This window comes from Hemitrygon akajei, chromosome 5 (genome assembly GCF_048418815.1).
Source record: "Hemitrygon akajei chromosome 5, sHemAka1.3, whole genome shotgun sequence".
Classification (NCBI taxonomy): domain Eukaryota; kingdom Metazoa; phylum Chordata; class Chondrichthyes; order Myliobatiformes; family Dasyatidae; genus Hemitrygon; species Hemitrygon akajei.
Genome location: NC_133128.1, coordinates 164,356,300 through 164,373,714, shown reverse-complemented (window position 1 = coordinate 164,373,714; position 17,415 = coordinate 164,356,300). Strand labels below are relative to the sequence as shown.

The 17,415-nt window shown below is 36.5% G+C and overlaps 1 protein-coding gene across 2 annotated transcripts in view; it reads left to right on the top strand.

Moving 5' to 3' along the window:
* dnajc10 (DnaJ (Hsp40) homolog, subfamily C, member 10) overlaps positions 1 to 17,415 on the top strand; it is a 53,806-nt gene that overhangs the window by 21,563 nt on the left and 14,828 nt on the right. For both annotated transcript variants that reach the window (XM_073047062.1, XM_073047063.1), the window contains exons 10-15: positions 160 to 291; positions 9,152 to 9,241; positions 9,344 to 9,457; positions 10,960 to 11,074; positions 12,630 to 12,757; positions 17,108 to 17,224. In XM_073047062.1, the coding sequence (XP_072903163.1) occupies positions 160 to 291; positions 9,152 to 9,241; positions 9,344 to 9,457; positions 10,960 to 11,074; positions 12,630 to 12,757; positions 17,108 to 17,224 (696 nt within the window). The remainder of the gene's footprint in view (positions 1 to 159; positions 292 to 9,151; positions 9,242 to 9,343; positions 9,458 to 10,959; positions 11,075 to 12,629; positions 12,758 to 17,107; positions 17,225 to 17,415) is intronic.

Below are 17,415 nucleotides of genomic sequence, written 5' to 3'. Positions count from 1 at the left end.
TGTTAGCTGCTTTTAAATTTGCTTCTGTCTATAAATGTGGAAGAAATATTGGAGTGTTTATGCTTAAAGTTGAGCAATCTTAGAACAAGTGCATGTTATTTTGATATAAACCTTTTAACATTAGATATCAAGCCCAATTTTAATTTGTTTCATTCTTAGGAAGGCCTTGTTAAAGTAGGCTGGATGGATTGTAAAACTCAGGCTCAGCTTTGCAAAGACTTGGAGATAACCACCAGTACAACACTTTATTTTCCACCTGGTTGTACTATTGACCAGAAAGACAAAATCTTGGTATGTATTTATATGCAAAATGAGTTTCCTGATTGTTGAATGTTCATACCTTGAGAATTGACCACTATTATCATCATTTGGGTTGATCTTCAGCAGCCTCAAAGTCAATGTTTGTGACACATTCAAATGTAAGTACTGCAATATTCACATGCTGTCTCCACAGTACAGGGTTCCCCCGCTATCTGAAATTAGAGCAGTCCTATGAAACCTTTCATAAGCTGAAATGAAGTAAAGCAAAGAAGCAATTATATGGGAAAAAATATTGAGCGTTCCCAGACCCAAAAAATAACTTACCAAATCATACCAAATAAAACATAAAACCTAAAATAACACTAATATATAGTAAAAGCAGGAATGATATGATAAATACGCAGCCTATATAAAGTAGTAATAATGTATGTACAGTGTAGTTTCATTTACCAGTATCGGGAAGACTGTGAGCACACTGGAAGGTTGAGAACCTGCCCTAAACCTACGTGCCCTTTCAAAATTAAACTTTTTTGCAACCATTGCAGCACTGTCAGTCAGCGAAAATCTCACGCAAGTGCTTCAGGTTCAGTTCCTGGACAACTTAACTTTCGGGCTGTTCGCTATTGCATTCAGTTTCGATTCTTATCCTTTCCTCTTGCAATTGCATCAGTATTGATGCAATTTCAACAAAAGGACTAATGTATCCACTTATGTACTCAGAAAAAGTCACTTGGGGATTCCAACCTGGATGTGAATGAAACCCTACAGGAAGTGTTCACCACAATCGAAATGCTTAATTACGTCCAGTTTTATGCTAAGCGTAACACCCTTACTCTTAGGCTTTTCTCTCTTTCAATCTTTTTATTAATATTTAGAATATTATGAATGAGATACAATTCAAATAATGGTAAGGGATTACAAATATATAGACTCCCATTATACATAAAGTATTACATAAACAATGAATAGAGCATAAGTAAGTTTCCCAAAACATAAACCGTATAGTATATATATGAACAAGGTAAGTTTAGATATTTCATAATATATAGTGTAAAAAAGAGAAAAAAAAATCTATCTAAGGAAGTTAGCTAATCTACTAATCTAGTATCAAGAAAAAGAAAAAAAAACAAAGAAAAAAAATAAAAAAAACTTTTAAAAAGAGAAAAAAAAGGGCTGTTCATAGTATCTCACGAGTATACATAAACATCAATGACGTCAACTCCGATCCTCTCAACATACATACGATTAAAGCTGAAAAAAAACCAATAAGCCCGGCACAGGGCCATTACATCATATGAAAATATTGAATAAATGGTCTCCATATCTTTTCAAATTTAATAGAAGTATCAAATACAGCACTTCTAATTTTTTCTAAATTTAGACATAACATAGTTTGAGAAAGCCAATGAAATACCGTGGGAGGATTAATTTCCTTCCAATTCAACAAAATAGATCTTCTAGCCATCAAAGTGAGAAAAGCAATCATTCGACAGGCGGAAGGAGATAAGTGAAGTAAGTCCATCATCGGTAAACCAAAAATTGCGGTAATAGGATGGGGTTGTAAATCAGTGTTCAATACCGCCGAAATAATATCAAAAATATCTTTCCAATATTTTCTCAAAAGTGGACATGACCAAAACATATGAGTTAAAGAAGCGATTTCTAAATGACATCTGTCACAAATAGGGTTTATATGAGAATAAAAATGAGCTAATTTATCCTTGGACATATGGGCCCTATGTACAACCTTAAATTGTAATAATGAATGTTTGGCACATATAGATGATGTATTAACTAATTTAAGAATTCTATCCCAATTCTCAATAGGAATAATAAGATTAAGTTCTCTTTCCCAATCATTTTTGGTCTTATCAAAGGGCACTGAACGTATCTTCATAATTATATTATAAAGTTTTGATATAAGCCCTTTTTGAAAAGGGTTTAGTTCAAACAAACTTTCCAAAGTATCTGAAGACAGAGAATTTGGGAATGAAGGAAGTACCGTACTTAAAAAATGCCTAACCTGTAAGTATCTAAAAAAATGAGATCTAGGCAAATTATATTTATTAGCTAGTTGCTCAAAGGACATAAAACAGTTGTCCAAAAATAAGTCGGAAAATCTTAATAATCCCTTAGTTTTCCAAGCCAAAAAAGCATGATCTATAATTGAGGGATGGAAAAAACAATTAGATACAATAGGACTATTTAACATGAATTGAGTCAACCCGAAAAATTTCCGAAATTGAAACCATATACGTAAGGTATATTTAACTATCGGGTTGTCAATTCGCTTCGGCAATTTAGAAAGAGCAAAAGGGAGAGATGTCCCTAAGATAGAACCCAGAGCATAAGCAGAAACCGATTTGGTTTCCAAACTCACCCAATGAGGGCCAAAAGGACCATCCCATTCTTTCAACCAACATATCAAATATCTAATATTAACTGCCCAATAATAAAATCTGAAATTGGGTAATGCCAACCCACCATCCTTCTTTGTCTTCTGTAAGTATATTTTACCTAACCTGGGATTTTTATTCTGCCATATATATGAAGAAATTTTTGAATCAACATTAGTAAAAAAGGATTTCGGAATAAAAATTGGTACCGCTTGAAAAACATATAAAAATTTAGGTAAAATAACCATCTTAATAGCATTAATCCTACCTATCAGAGATAAAGATAATGGTGACCACTTAGTAAACAAACCTTTAATCTGATCAATTAAGGGTAAAAAATTAAACCGAAATAATTCTTTATGGTTTTTGGTAATTTTAATCCCTAAAAAAGTAAAAGAATCGTTAGCTAATTTAAAAGGTAAAATACCATAATTTGGGACCTGTCTATTCAAAGGAAACAATTCACTCTTATTAAGATTTAACTTATACCCAGAAAACTCACTAAATTGAGCCAACAATGATAAGACTGCTGGAATAGATTTCTCAGGATTAGAGATGAATAATAATAAATCGTCTGCATATAAAGATACCTTATGAATATCTGTTCCACGATTAATACCCAAAATATCATGTGATTCTCTGATGGCAATTGCCAAAGGTTCTAAGGCGATGTTAAATAGTAATGGACTAAGAGGACAACCTTGTCTAGTGCCCCGAAATAAACGAAAAAATGGAGATCTTTGATTATTAGTAAACACCGAGGCTACTGGAGTTTGATATATCAGTTTAATCCAAGAAATGAAGGTCGGACTAAAATTAAACTTCTCCAACACATAAAATAAGTAGGGCCATTCAACTCTATCAAATGCTTTTTCCGCATCTAATGATATAACACATTCTGAAGTATTATGTGAAGGAGTATAAACAATATTCAATAATCTCCTAACATTGAAAAAAGAATAGCGATTTTTAATAAAACCGGTTTGGTCTTCCGAAATAATTTGGGGTAATACCTTCTCCAACCTAGAAGCCAGCAACTTGGAAAAAATCTTAGAATCCACATTCAATAAAGATATTGGTCTGTAGGATGCACAATCAGTAGGGTCTTTATCTTTCTTCAGTATTAAAGAAATGGAAGCTCTATAAAAAGATTGTGGCAACTTCCCCAATCTAATTGCTTCTTCAAACACCTTGCATAGCCAAGGAGATAGAGTATCAGAAAAACATTTTAAAAATTCTACTGTATACCCATCTGGACCTGGTGCTTTCCCAGAGTTCATTGAGGAAATAACCCCTTTAATTTCCGCATCTGTAAACGGAGTATCTATTACTGAAATATCATCAGATGATAGTTTTGGAAAATTCAATTTCCCGAGAAAATCACACATGGTATTATAATCCTGAGGGAATTCAGATTTATACAGGGAGGTATAAAAGTCTTGAAAAGACTTATTTATGTCATCATGGTTAACTGTCAAATCCCCATTCTGCTGTCGAACCTTAGTAATCTGGCGTTTAACTGAAACATTCTTCAGCTGACTAGCTAACAGTTTTCCTGATTTATCACTATGTATATAGAAATCAGATTTGGTTTTCATTAATTGATTTTCTATCGGAGATGTAAGTAATAAACTATGTTCCATTTGCAGTTCAACCCTTTGTTTATAAAGTTCCATGCTAGGAGTAGTCGAATATTTCTTGTCAATCTCTTTAATTTTATCAACCAGTAAAAGAGTTTCCTTCTTAATGCGTTTTCTCAGACCAGCAGAATACGAGATAATCTGTCCACGTATATACGCTTTTAAAGTGTCCCAAAGTGTTCCGCATGTGATATCCTCCGTGGAATTAGTTGAAAAGAAGAAATCAATCTGTTCCTTCATAAATTTAATAAAGTCCGGTTCTTGCAATAAGGTAGAGTCAAATCGCCATTGTCTAGCATTTAAAGTTGTATCCGTAAAATTAATAGAAAGTTTTAATGGAGCATGGTCAGAAATAGCTATAATATCATAATTACAACCAATTACCGATGGAATAAAACAAGAGTCAATAAAAAAATAATCAATTCTCGAATAGGAGTGATAAACATGTGAGAAAAAAGAAAACTCTTTGTCATTAGGATGACGAAATCTCCAAATATCAAAAACTCCATTATCAGTCAAAAAGGAGTTAATACAAGTGGCCGACTTATTGGGTAGAGTCTGAATAGTTGTAGATTTGTCCATCAAAGGAATTAAACAACAATTAAAGTCACCACCCATTATTAATTTATATTCATTTAAATTAGGTAAAGAAGTAAATAAGGACTTAAAAAAGTCAGGACAATCCACATTCGGGGCATAAACATTAACCATAGCAACCTTTTTATTACCGAGTAAACCCGTAATTAACAAAAATCTACCATTCGGATCCGAAAGGATATCGTGTAGAACAAATGTAATAGAGGAGTCAATAAAAATTGAAACTCCCTTAACTTTGGCATTCGAATTCGAATGATATTGTTGACCCCACCAAGACCTAAAAAAGCGATATTTGTCCTCCTTCCTCACATGAGTTTCTTGTACAAAAATAATATGAGCATTAAGTCTTTGGAATACTTTGAAAATCTTCTTTCGTTTAATCGGATGGTTTAATCCATTAGTATTCCAAGACACAAAGTTAATGGTTTGAACCATGTTTCTAAAGTCATCCCTTTGGTATATAAAGGGTTAACCATGTTATAAACTCATGCATCCGGAAGAGGGACAAAAATAAAGAGCGGACCCAGAAGTGACGACATCGTAGACATATTTGTAGTTCATGAACAGCCCAAGTAAAAAAACTAAAACAAATTGATAAGAAAAAAATTAAAAAAGAGAACAGACCAACCCCCACCCCCATATGAAAAAGAAAAAAAGCCAAAATATGGCTAGAAAAAAGAAAAAATGAAACTAACTCTAACCCCATATCAGCGGCAGAACACTCCGTGTTTAACGGATATATATAAAAAACCACCCGAACTTTAAGAATTATGATCACAGTACTAAAAACTACGCTTCTTAATATGCTGAGTTGTAAAGAAAAAGGGAATAAAATCATTAAAAGTTTATAAATCGGGTTATAACCCAAACAAATCAAGAAGTATTTAAACTATGATAAGCGATGCATTATAGGAAGAAGACGAAAAAAGAAGCAATAACGCCATCTTAAACTAAACCAATACTTTACAAAAAACCATTATCTTGATATTAAACAAAAAATTCACTTCGAAAGGTTAAAAATATACCTTCAAGGGAACAAAAATAGTAGACAAAAATATAGTATAGTAGTTAAAGTGTATAAGACAGAGCGATTAATATAACGAAAACACACTTTAACTTAAATATGAAGTATAGGATAAACCTACACCAATAACCAGAGACTAACCCTGGTTTAAAAAATCAAAAACCATCTTTCACGATCAGAATCACTCATTTACTGGAGAGTAGTAACTGTATCAGTAGGGAAGTTCTCTTCCAAATACTTTTTCGCTTCAAAGGTAGACAAAAATACTTTACGCGGAGCATTCGGGGGGGAGATCCTGAGCTTCGCCGGGTATAAGAGCGCAGGTTTTAGATTTTTCTCATAACATTCAGACATCAGAGGTTTAAAAAGCAGCCTTTTTCTCATGATTTCTGGGCTGAAATCCTGGACCAAGCGAAAACAATAATCACGAAATTTAATCATCCCAGCCCTTCGAGCTTCACGAATGAGTTGTTCTTTATCGTGTACGTAATGAAATCGGACGATTACCACCGGGGGCTTATCTGAAACCGTCGGTGATCGACTCCAAATTCTATGTGCTCGGTCAAGTAGCGGAGGGTTTACTGGAAAAACCGACGGAAACGCATCTTTTAGAAATTGAGCAAAGTATTTCGAAGGATCGCCTTGTTCTATGCCGTCTGGGAGACCAAGTATGCGTAGGTTCTGTCTTCTGGACCGATTCTCCAAATCGACACTCTTGGCTTTAAGTGTCTCCACCAATTTAATAGTCGAAATTAAATCCTGTTGCAATTTTTCAATTGTCGAATCTCGTTTCCGCGCTTCCTCTTGCAGCAATGAGATAAGCGCTTGCTGCTGGTTAATTACTGAATCCGTCTTAACCATATAATCTTGAAAAACCTTTATGTCTCGTTGAAAAGCCTGACGTTGTTCCTCAAATTTTTTATCCAAAAGCTCCATAAGCAGTTCATAGGTTAACTCAGTGCGTTGAGGTTGAGCTGGCTTCTTTCCATTACCGTTCGGGTTTCGCCCCGGTTCTCGTCCTTTGGATCTAAGAGCCATTTCTGTTTGCATATCTTCCAAAATTCACGATAAAATCTTAACAATAAGCCCGAGAAAGTAGCAAAAGTCTTTTGGTGTAGGTAACAATAAGTTGAATAAGGGTGATCAAAGGTTAAAATAAGTAAAGATTATGGAGCGGATCTGAAACAGTACTCACTCCATGAGCGTCTCCCGCTGACCCCTCTTAGGCTTTTCTGATACCTTAGGACACAGCTTCCTAACGGTGCACAAAATAAATCGAGATAAAGCACAGGTGCTCACAGACACAGTTCAAAGCTACGGTGGCTCGTTGCAAAACAAACGCTGAACGCTATTTTCGCTTTTTGCCTTTTTTTGTAAAAGCGAAAATCCTCTTCAGATTTCTTTTGGTTAGTGAAAACAGGCACTAATGTAGGTCTTTTGTAAAAGCTAAGTGGCGTAAAGCAGGGGATACCTGTATTACAGCTCGTTCAACTCCTTTTGATCTTATATTCTGCACATTTGTCATCTTTCTTGGTGAAGAAGTACAGGATCAGATTAATGGTCTTTCAACATGTTGACCCTGGAAAACTCTTAAGTAATCATCATGTGCTTATGAATGGTATGCTATCCTGTTAAAATTGTAGCTAATCACTTACCTATTTGATAGATTGATCCTCAGAGCTCAGATTTTGCTCCTGCAAAGGTTTGTTGCATTTTACATTTCGCATTTACATTACATCCTACATTTTACATTGATCCTAATGACTTAAAATGAAGATGGGTAGATAATTAGGATAATAAAAGTACATAATAACGCATTGTCTGCAGCATTCCATAGTTGCAAAGTCAGTACATTTTCATGTGTACTCAACAAGTGGTTATTGAGTAAAGCACTCCAGCGTGTGGTGAAAACTGCCCAGCGGATTATCGGCACCCAATTGCCCACCATTGAGAACCCCTACCATAAACGCTGCCTGGGCAGGGCGAAAAGCATTTTCAAGGATGCATCTCACCCTAACCACGGACATTTTACTCTCCTCCGATCGGCAGGCGCTTCAGGAGCCTTCGCTGTCACACCAGTAGGCACAGGAAGAGCTTCTTCCCTGAGGCTGTGACCCTGCTGAACCTCACATCACAGCGCTAAGCAGTATTGCACCCATATTGTACTGTCTCAGTACTTTTAGATAGATAGATAGATACTTTATTCATCCCCATGGGGAAATTCAACTTTTTTTTTCCAATATCCCATACACTTGTTGTAGCAAAACTAATTACATACAATACTTAACTCAGTAAAAATATGATATGCATCTAAATCACTATCTCAAAAAGCATTAATAATAACTTTTATAAAGTTCTTAAGTCCTGGCAGTTGAATTGTAAAGCCTAATGGCATTGGGGAGTATTGACCTCTTCATCCTGTCTGAGGAGCATTGCATCGATAGTAACCTGTCGCTGAAACTGCTTCTCTGTCTCTGGATGGTGCTATGTAGAGGATGTTCAGAGTTTTCCATAATTGACCGTAGCCTACTCAGCGCCCTTCGCTCAGCTACCGATGTTAAACTCTCCAGCACTTTGCCCACGACAGAGCCCGCCTTCCTTACCAGCTTATTAAGACGTGAGGCGTCCCTCTTCTTAATGCTTCCTCCCCAACACGCCACCACAAAGAAGAGGGCGCTCTCCACAACTGACCTATAGAACATCTTCAGCATCTCACTACAGACATTGAATGACGCCAACCTTCTAAGGAAGTATAGTCGACTCTGTGCCTTCCTGCACAAGGCATCTGTGTTGGCAGTCCAGTCTAGCTTCTCGTCTAACTGTACTCCCAGATACTTGTAGGTCTTAACCTGCTCCACACATTCTCCATTAATGATCACTGGCTCCATATGAGGCCTAGATCTCCTAAAGTCCACCACCATCTCCTTGGTCTTGGTGCGCTGTAACACTTACTTTTTACTCGCAGTTATTTTGTAAATAACACTATTGTTTGTATTTCTCATTAGATGCTAACTGCATTTCATTTGGCTTTGTATCTGTACTCGGCACAATGACAATAAAGTTGAATCTAATCTAATCTAGATGCTGCACCAATGATCTAGGAATCAAGAAACCTCTTCTTGAGGAGAGCACAAATTAATGTGTCTTGCATGCAATCTGTAAATTTATTTGGGAATTCTCTTGTAAATGTTTTTTCAAACATTAGTTTTTAAGAAAAGCATTTTTTTTTCCAGTCTCTGCATAGCCTGGATGCCAGAGAAATTTACACTGAGGTAATGCAGCATTTGCCTGATCTGGAGAAGCTCACGGAACATTCTATCCAGGTATTGCTGAATGAAACTTGGAATACTTATAGAGTGAATGCAACATTGACATATCAACGAAGAAACAAAACCAGCTCAGTATTTTGTGTTTTTTTACGCTAGAGCAAGTTAGCCCATCATCGGTGGCTGGTTTTCTTTAAATTTGGTGACACAACAGAGACTGGTGAATACGAGTTTAAAAAGTGTAAGACTCTTCTACAAAGTGACAACATCCAGGTACTACTGCTCAAATCAATTTAAGTGTGTCAGGGAATGTACGATTTAACTGCTGTTAGGGCAGTGTAGAAACGGAGTGGTACAAGGTCATGAGGCCCAGATTTAATGTTAAGTCTTTGGTGAATTATATGATTCTCATTAGCATTGTAGCAGCTCTGTTTACAATTAGCCTTGGTATTCCTGTTATGGGAAATAGAAAACTACCATGTTTTCTCATTAATCATTTTACTGCCCCCACTAAGGATTGATAATTGAATCATGCTTAAACAACGATATCATTTGCAGCTCAAGAGGGTTGCCATGCTCACAGTCCAAGTTCATATCCAAATAATGGGTAAAAAAAAATTCAATTTCAGACATTCAAGCACAATTATGTTCCTTTTTATTTTTACCATAGGGAATGATGCAGTGAAATGATTTTACAGACACAATCACTAACGTTTGTTTCAGCTTCAAGTGATTTAGATGAAGTTTGCAGATAAATGCTTTGGAAATCTTCAATTTATATGCATTTTAGTGTTGCCGTTGACTGAAGATTGATGAGTTAGCAGTCTTTCCTCTCCCCAACCCCCGCTTAAGATAAGGGATCTCAAGGCCAACCACAGATTATTGAATTGCTAGGTGTAATGGAATGCATTGTCCAGAAGAGTTAATGTGGACATTGGGGAACTAGGATTCGTAGGTACTGATTCCAGGATCTCACTCCACTAAATATGATCAAGGTGGAATAACAATAGAACAAACCTTTTGTTTTTAATCCTGATCTAATGAAAGTCTGACGAATGTTTAGTGCAGTCTTTTGAAGATGTCATGTGGTACATTTTAAAAATATTATTTCTTTGCTGATGGAAGCAAAATATTAATTCCTTTTTGGCCAATTGACAAATGTGTTTTATTTTGTGGGAGGATGTGGCTATCAGTTTTTATTGTTTATTAATTTTTGAAGAATTGTGTGTGAGTTTTGCTGCTCAGCTGTGTGCAAATGTTCTCAGAATTAGTTTCTGTCATTGTTCCAACTCCTTTAGCATATGGCTCATACGTTACTCTAAATAAATTACTAAGATTTTATAACTGTGCTAAGATGGTAGATCTTTTTGTAGTCCTTAATATGGCATTGAATCTGGCAGAAATCTCTAACTAGTGGTCGTGCAGTCAAATAGCCAGCAGTTTGCTGAACGATAAGAAATTACATAATAGGCATCACTGCTGAGAATACTCCAGCTAGCAGCCAAAATCTTCAGGCAGGGGAAAAAATAGATGACAGGATTTAAGATTGCTTAATATTCTTTCTTAACAGTGAATTTCAAGTTGCCATTGAAAAATCAGTGGCTGCCTCAACACATTAAAAAAAAGCATGCTTATAAGCTTTATGTTATCATTTCCTGTCATTCTGTTTAAGGTGGAGATTTGTATTTTTTTAAGATTGACAAAAGAGAAGTTCCTAAAATTGTGGCATATGCATGAAATAAATACTTTGAACACTAATAATGATCTTTTTCTAGGTTGGAACTTTTGACTGCCATGCAGGACCACGTATTTGTAAGAATCTCTATATACACCAGCCTTGTGTCGTAATATTCAAAGGCAGCGGAACACATTCCTTTGAAATTCATCATGGTAAGGGCTTATATAGATCATAATCACAGAGTCCTACAGTATGGAAACAGGCCATTTGGCCCACCAGGTTCAAGCTGAACAGTACACACTCATCATATTCCAGCACGTGGCCCACAGCCTCCCAATGTCTGAGTAATTCAACATACTTCTTATCTGTTGTTAATGATTCTGCTTTCACCACTTCCTCTGGCAGTGAATTCCAAGTATTCATCATTCTCTGTGTGAAAATGATTGCCCTCGTTTCTTCAAAATCTCTTACCCCTTACTGTAAATGTATGTCTTTATTTTATTGATGTCTGATAAGGAGAATAGAGTCTTCCAATCTACCCTACCCATATAATTTTATATACCCCAATCATGTCCCCTCTCAGCCTCTCCACTCTATGGAAAACAGACCTCGCTCTTCCAACACCCCCTCATAAAAGTGCTCCATCCAGCAACATCGTGATCAGTCTCCTCTGCATTCTCTGTAGTAATATGATACCCTTTCCCTAGTATGGATAGCAGAAATGCACTCAGTACTCCAGCTGAGGTCTGATCACTATTTTGTAAAGTTGAAGCATAATCTCCCTATGCTTGTATTCAGCATCCCATATACCTTCTTAACCACATTACCTACTTGTGCTGCCACCTTGAAGAATCTTTGGATTTGCATGCCAAAGTCCCTCTGGTCCTCAATACTCCCAAAGATCTTCCTAGCCTCATTTATACTCGCATTACCTCACACTTAATTGTATGAAATTCTACATGTTCTCACGTTACATAGGCAATCCTAAAAATGAAATGTTCCTAATTTTGAGTGCCTTTTTTCTTAACTATGCTTGACTATCTCTGAATGTATTTTATCAATGGCTAGAAGCAGGTAAACACTACAAAGTTTATTTTTTCTTAATGGTTTGCATTGTGTTCCATTACTTTGGCTTAGTGGTAGAGTATTTATCACATATGAATTGATGTCACATTCCAGATTTCCTTGCATAATCTGTAAGGACAAACATTGCCAGCTGAACAAAATCCTAGCATAAGGTCAAGATCTCAGGAAGGGACAAAGTTATACATTAAAGGCAAGCCAAGGTTGTTTAACATCCTTAATTCCTTGTGAAAATGAAGTGGACAATTATGGTTGCCTTTCTGGCGAGGCATTAAATCAAGACCCTATCTGCCCTTTTGGGTGGGCACCTAGCATTCTGGACAGAAGAGCAAATTATACATTTGGAAAACAACAAAGATTCCTCCTAGAATTGCTGGACAAAGTTACCATGTTAACTCATGAACAAATGACATTAGCCATGTACCTCATAAATGTTGCTGGAGCCTTGGCTGCAGAATGACAGCACATGCACTTGAGAAATAACTTAACGGAAGTGAATTATCTTTGGGCTTCCTACATTGTAATATAATGCATTTATATCTTCTACAAAAAAATCCTCAAGCTAGACTGTCTTTTCTGCTACTTCATCATTCTCTCACTAACTATACAAATTAAATATGAAAACTAATTCTTTCCTGATATATGGTTTCCATTAATATTATTTCATCTATGTTGTATCTTAAGGCAAAAAGGTTCTATATGACATCGTGTCCTTTGCTAGAGTGAGCATCAATGCACCTGTTATCACATTAAATCCAAAGAATTTTCCGAAGAACCAGAGAGAGCCTTGGCTTGTCGACTTCTTTGCACCAGTAAGCATTTTCTTGCTTAACAACACTGTTTGTTTGCAGAGTAATTTCATGGACTGTAACCTTCTCACTCCATCTTAGTGAAATTCAATTTTCTCATCATGTTTAGCATAAAAATCTAATATACAGCGGCATGCAAAAGCTTGGGCATCCCTGGTCAAAATTTCTGCTACTGTGAATAGTTCAGTGAGTAGAAGATGAACTGATCTCCAAAAGTCATAAAGTTAATGTCTTTTCAACATTTTAAGCAAGATTAGTGTATTATTTCTGTTTTATACAATTTTAGAGTGGGAAAAAAAGGAAAGGAGCACCATGCAAAAGTTTGGGCATCCCAAGAGATTTGAGCTCTCAGATAACTTTTACCAAGGTCTCAGACCTTAAATAGCTTGTTAGGGCAATGGCTTGTTCACAGTCATTGTTAGGAAAGGCCAGGTGTTGCAAATTTCAAAGCTTTATAAATACCCTGACTCCTCAAACCTTGTCCCAACAATCAGCAGCCATGGGCTCCTCTAAGCAGCTGCCTAGTACTCTGAAAATTAAAATAAATGATGCCCACAAAGCAGGAGAAGGCTATAAGAAGATACCAAAGCGTTCTCAGGTAGCCGTTTCCTCAGTTCGTAATATAATTAAAGAAATCTTCCACGGTGGAGATCAAGTTGAGGTCTGGAAGACCAAGAAAACTTTCCAAGAGAACTGCTCGTAGGATTGCTAGAAAGGCAAATCAAAACCCCCGTTTGACTGCAAAAGATCTTCAGGAAGATATAACAGACTCTGGAGTGGTAGTGCACTGTTCTACTGTGCAACGACACCTGCACAAATGTTATCTTCATGGAAGAGTCATCAGAAGAAAACCTTTCCTGCGTCCTCTCCACAAAATTCAGCGTCAGAAGTTTGCAAAAGAACATCTAAACAAGCCTGATGTATTTTGGAAACAAGTCCTGTGGACTCATGAAGTTAAAATAGAACTTTCTGGCCGCAGTGAGCAAAGGTATGTTTGGAGAAAAAAGGGTGCAGAATTTCATGAAAAGAGCATTTCTCCAACTGTTAAGCATGGGGGTGGATCGATCATGCTTTGGGCTTGTGTTGCAGCCAGTGGCACAGGGAACATTTCACAGGTAGAGGGAAGAATGAATTCAATTAAATACCAGCAGTTGTGTCATTTAAGGTAAAATTGGATGGGTATATGGACAGGAAAGGAGTGGAGGGTTAAGGGCTGAGTGCGGGTAGGTGGGACTAGGTGAGATTAAGAGTTCGGCACGGACTAGGAGGGCCGAGATGGCCTGTTTCCGTGCTGTGATTGTTATATGGTTGTATGGTTAAATTCTGGAAGCAAACATCACACCATCTATATATTTAAAAAAAGCTGAAGATGAAAAGAGGATGGCTTCTACAACAAGATAATGATCCTAACCACACCTCAAAATCCACAATGGACTACCTCAAGAGGTGCAAGCTAAAGGTTTTGCCATGGCCCTCACAGTCCCCCGACCTAAACATCATCAGAAATCTGTGGATAGACCTCAAAAGAGCAGTGCATACAAGACGGCCCAAGAATCTCACAGAACTAGAAGCCTTTTGCAAGGAAGAATGGGTGAAAATCCCCCAAACAGGAATTGAAAGACTTAGCAGGCTACAGAAAGTGCTTACAAGCTGTGATACTTGCCAAAGGGGGTGTTACTAAGTACTGACCATGCAGGGTGCCCAAACTTTTGCTTCGGGCCCTTTTCCTTTTTTGTTATTTTGTAACTGTAAAAGATGGAAATAAAAAAGTAATCTTGCCTAAAATATTAAAGGAATGTGTCAACTTTAAATTTATGCCTTTTGGAAATCAAGTCATCTTTTACTCACTTAGCTATTCACGGTAACAGAAATTTTGACCAGGGGTGCCCAAACTTTTGCATGCCACTGTATATTGTTTGTGATTGGAGTAGAGAATCAGAAAGGAAAGTATCGAACAGATTACCTTTTAAATAGGAAATTTCAGTGAAGTCAGAGGTGTTGCAGGACTTAAGAAAAAGATAAATGATAAGATAGAAGGCATAAATCATTTAAGATAAAATTATATCCTCTTTTGAGATTGATTGCCTATTCCATTTCTTGACTCATCTATTCCTTTGCACTCTCTTATCTTTTGTTATTTAATCTCTTCCCTGTCTTGCAGATCTGTCTTCTGGTTCTTCTATCTCTGCCGTACTCCCTCTGCATCTTTAAATCTATATATTAACCATATAACAATTACAGCACAGAAACAAGACCATCTCGGCCCTTCCAGTCCATGCCGAACGCTTACTCTCACCTAGTCCCAGTGACCCGCACTCAGCCCATAACCCTCCATTCCTTTCCTGTCCATATACCTATCCAATTTTACTTTAAACGACACTACCGAACCTGCCTCTACCACTTCTACTGGAAGCTCATTCCACACAGCTACCACTCTCTGAGTAAAGAAATTCCCCCTGTTGTTACCCTTAAACTTTTGCCTCCTAACTCTCAACTCGTCCTCTTGTTTGAATCTCCCCTACTCTCAATGGAAAAAGCCTATCCACGTCAACTCTATCTATCCCCCTCATAATTTTAAATACCTCTATCAAGTCCCCCCCCCCCCCCCCCCAACCCTCTATGCTCCAAAGAATAAAGACCTAACTTGTTCAACCTTTCCCATGTAACTTAGGTGCTGAAACCCAGGTAACATTCTAGTAAATCTTCTCTGTACTCTCTCTATTTTGTTGACATCTTTCCTGTAATTCGGTGACCAGAACTGTACACAATACTCCAAATTCGGCCTTACCAATGTCTTATACAATTTTAACATTACATCCCAACTCCTATACTCAATGCTCTGATTTATAAAGGCCAACATACCAAAAGCTTTCTTCACCACCCTATCCACATGAGATTCTACCTTCAGGGAACTGGAATTAGAAATGAAGTAGTACCTCTATTTTTCTCACTACAGATACTGCCTGATCTGTTGAATATTCTTATTACAATATATAGAACTTTTCTCTGCATTGTGGCAACATTACCTACATAGAAGTTGATGCCTTATTTTTAAAATGGCTTCATTAAATGCAACACATTTGACCACTAACATATTGTATAGGATCATTCCTTAGCACTTGCAGAGAAAATTGTATTTTTATTATCTTCATTTCTACAGTTATTTGTAAAACATGTTAATGTAACAGCCACTCTCATTCCCAAAATGGAAGAAACTTTTTTGTACTTGGTCCAACCTGTCTCATGCCTATGCCATGGCTGCACTTATCTGCACGTTCCCTAGTTACAAACAACTAGTATACAATAGAAGATAAAATAGCCTAATTCTGCTCCTATATCTTATGGTCTTATTTGACCTCCGAATATCTTCAACTTCTGCATTGCACAGTGGTGAGCAATAGATGGGCAGTTGCTCTTTCTGTTACATATTGCTGCAACAAAACATAATTGACAGAAAAATGAGGAAAAGTGCTTCCATTTCAGAATAGGTAATAGCCCATCTGTTCCCATCCCACTTGATTTTTAAGTCTATGTCATGATGGAGACAAAGCAAAAGAACAATGTTAAATGTATTAAGGGAAAAGTACTAAGGCTCATTTGTGAAGCTAATAAATAATTTGTAATAAAACATATTTTGCATCTTATTGCTTTAACTGAAGAAATGCTTTAAGAGTTTACAAGGAATTCTAAGTGCAAATGTATGTTTTGTAAAAGTATACAAGGATGCTCTGTGGGGTAATATACTAAACAGAGACATGGTGGTTTTATTTTTATTCTCTATAACTAAATGATGTACATTGTGCTCCAAATATGTTTTATCTCTAGGTTGTTCTTTAAGCTTCTACAGCCAAGTACTACAAACAAACTTTTGTAACCAGTTGCTAACAGTCATTGTATGAAAAAAAAGTGATGTTTACTTTCCTGGTATGTTATTCGTACCTAACCGGGATGTGTATGGTATAATTTAGGAAAAACAAATTATCAACTAATTTGAGTCCTCATGAAACAAAAAAGAAATATCCTTATAAATTTGAGTAAGCTATTAAAATATATTTAAACATTACAAAGTTCCCATTAATTTTCCCCTATGAATGAGTCCACATTAAATCAAAGGATGTTTGATGTGATGCGAGATATTACAATGGAGAAAATAGTTGCATGTTAAGTGAAGGGTAATTCGTTAAATTTGTAAAAATTTACTAAAAATGTATGAAAAATTATGACCATAATGGGTCACTTGTATATCTATTGCATGCATGAAGCTGTAAAACAGTATTACTGGTATCATATAAAATGAAATTTATAAATGTATTTGTGATTGATGGCTAAAAGGTATCACATTCTCATTTCTAGTGGTGTCCTCCTTGTCGAGCCCTTTTGCCAGAACTACGTAAAGCTTCCAAACAGTTGGTTGGGCAACTTAAGTTTGGAACATTGGATTGTACAGTTCATGAAGAGTTGTGTAACAACGTAAGCACGGCTTTTTTTGTGTTTTTTTTGTATTATGTACCTCAATTGCTTTGAAAGTGTGAAAGAAACCAGCGGTTCTTTTTGTGAAAGGACAGTGTTTTAAGGTAGATAGAGACAGGTGATGAGAATGAGATTTCAGTGTTGTGGAGGCTAGAATGCACCTTATGGTCATAGAAGGAGGAGCAGAAATG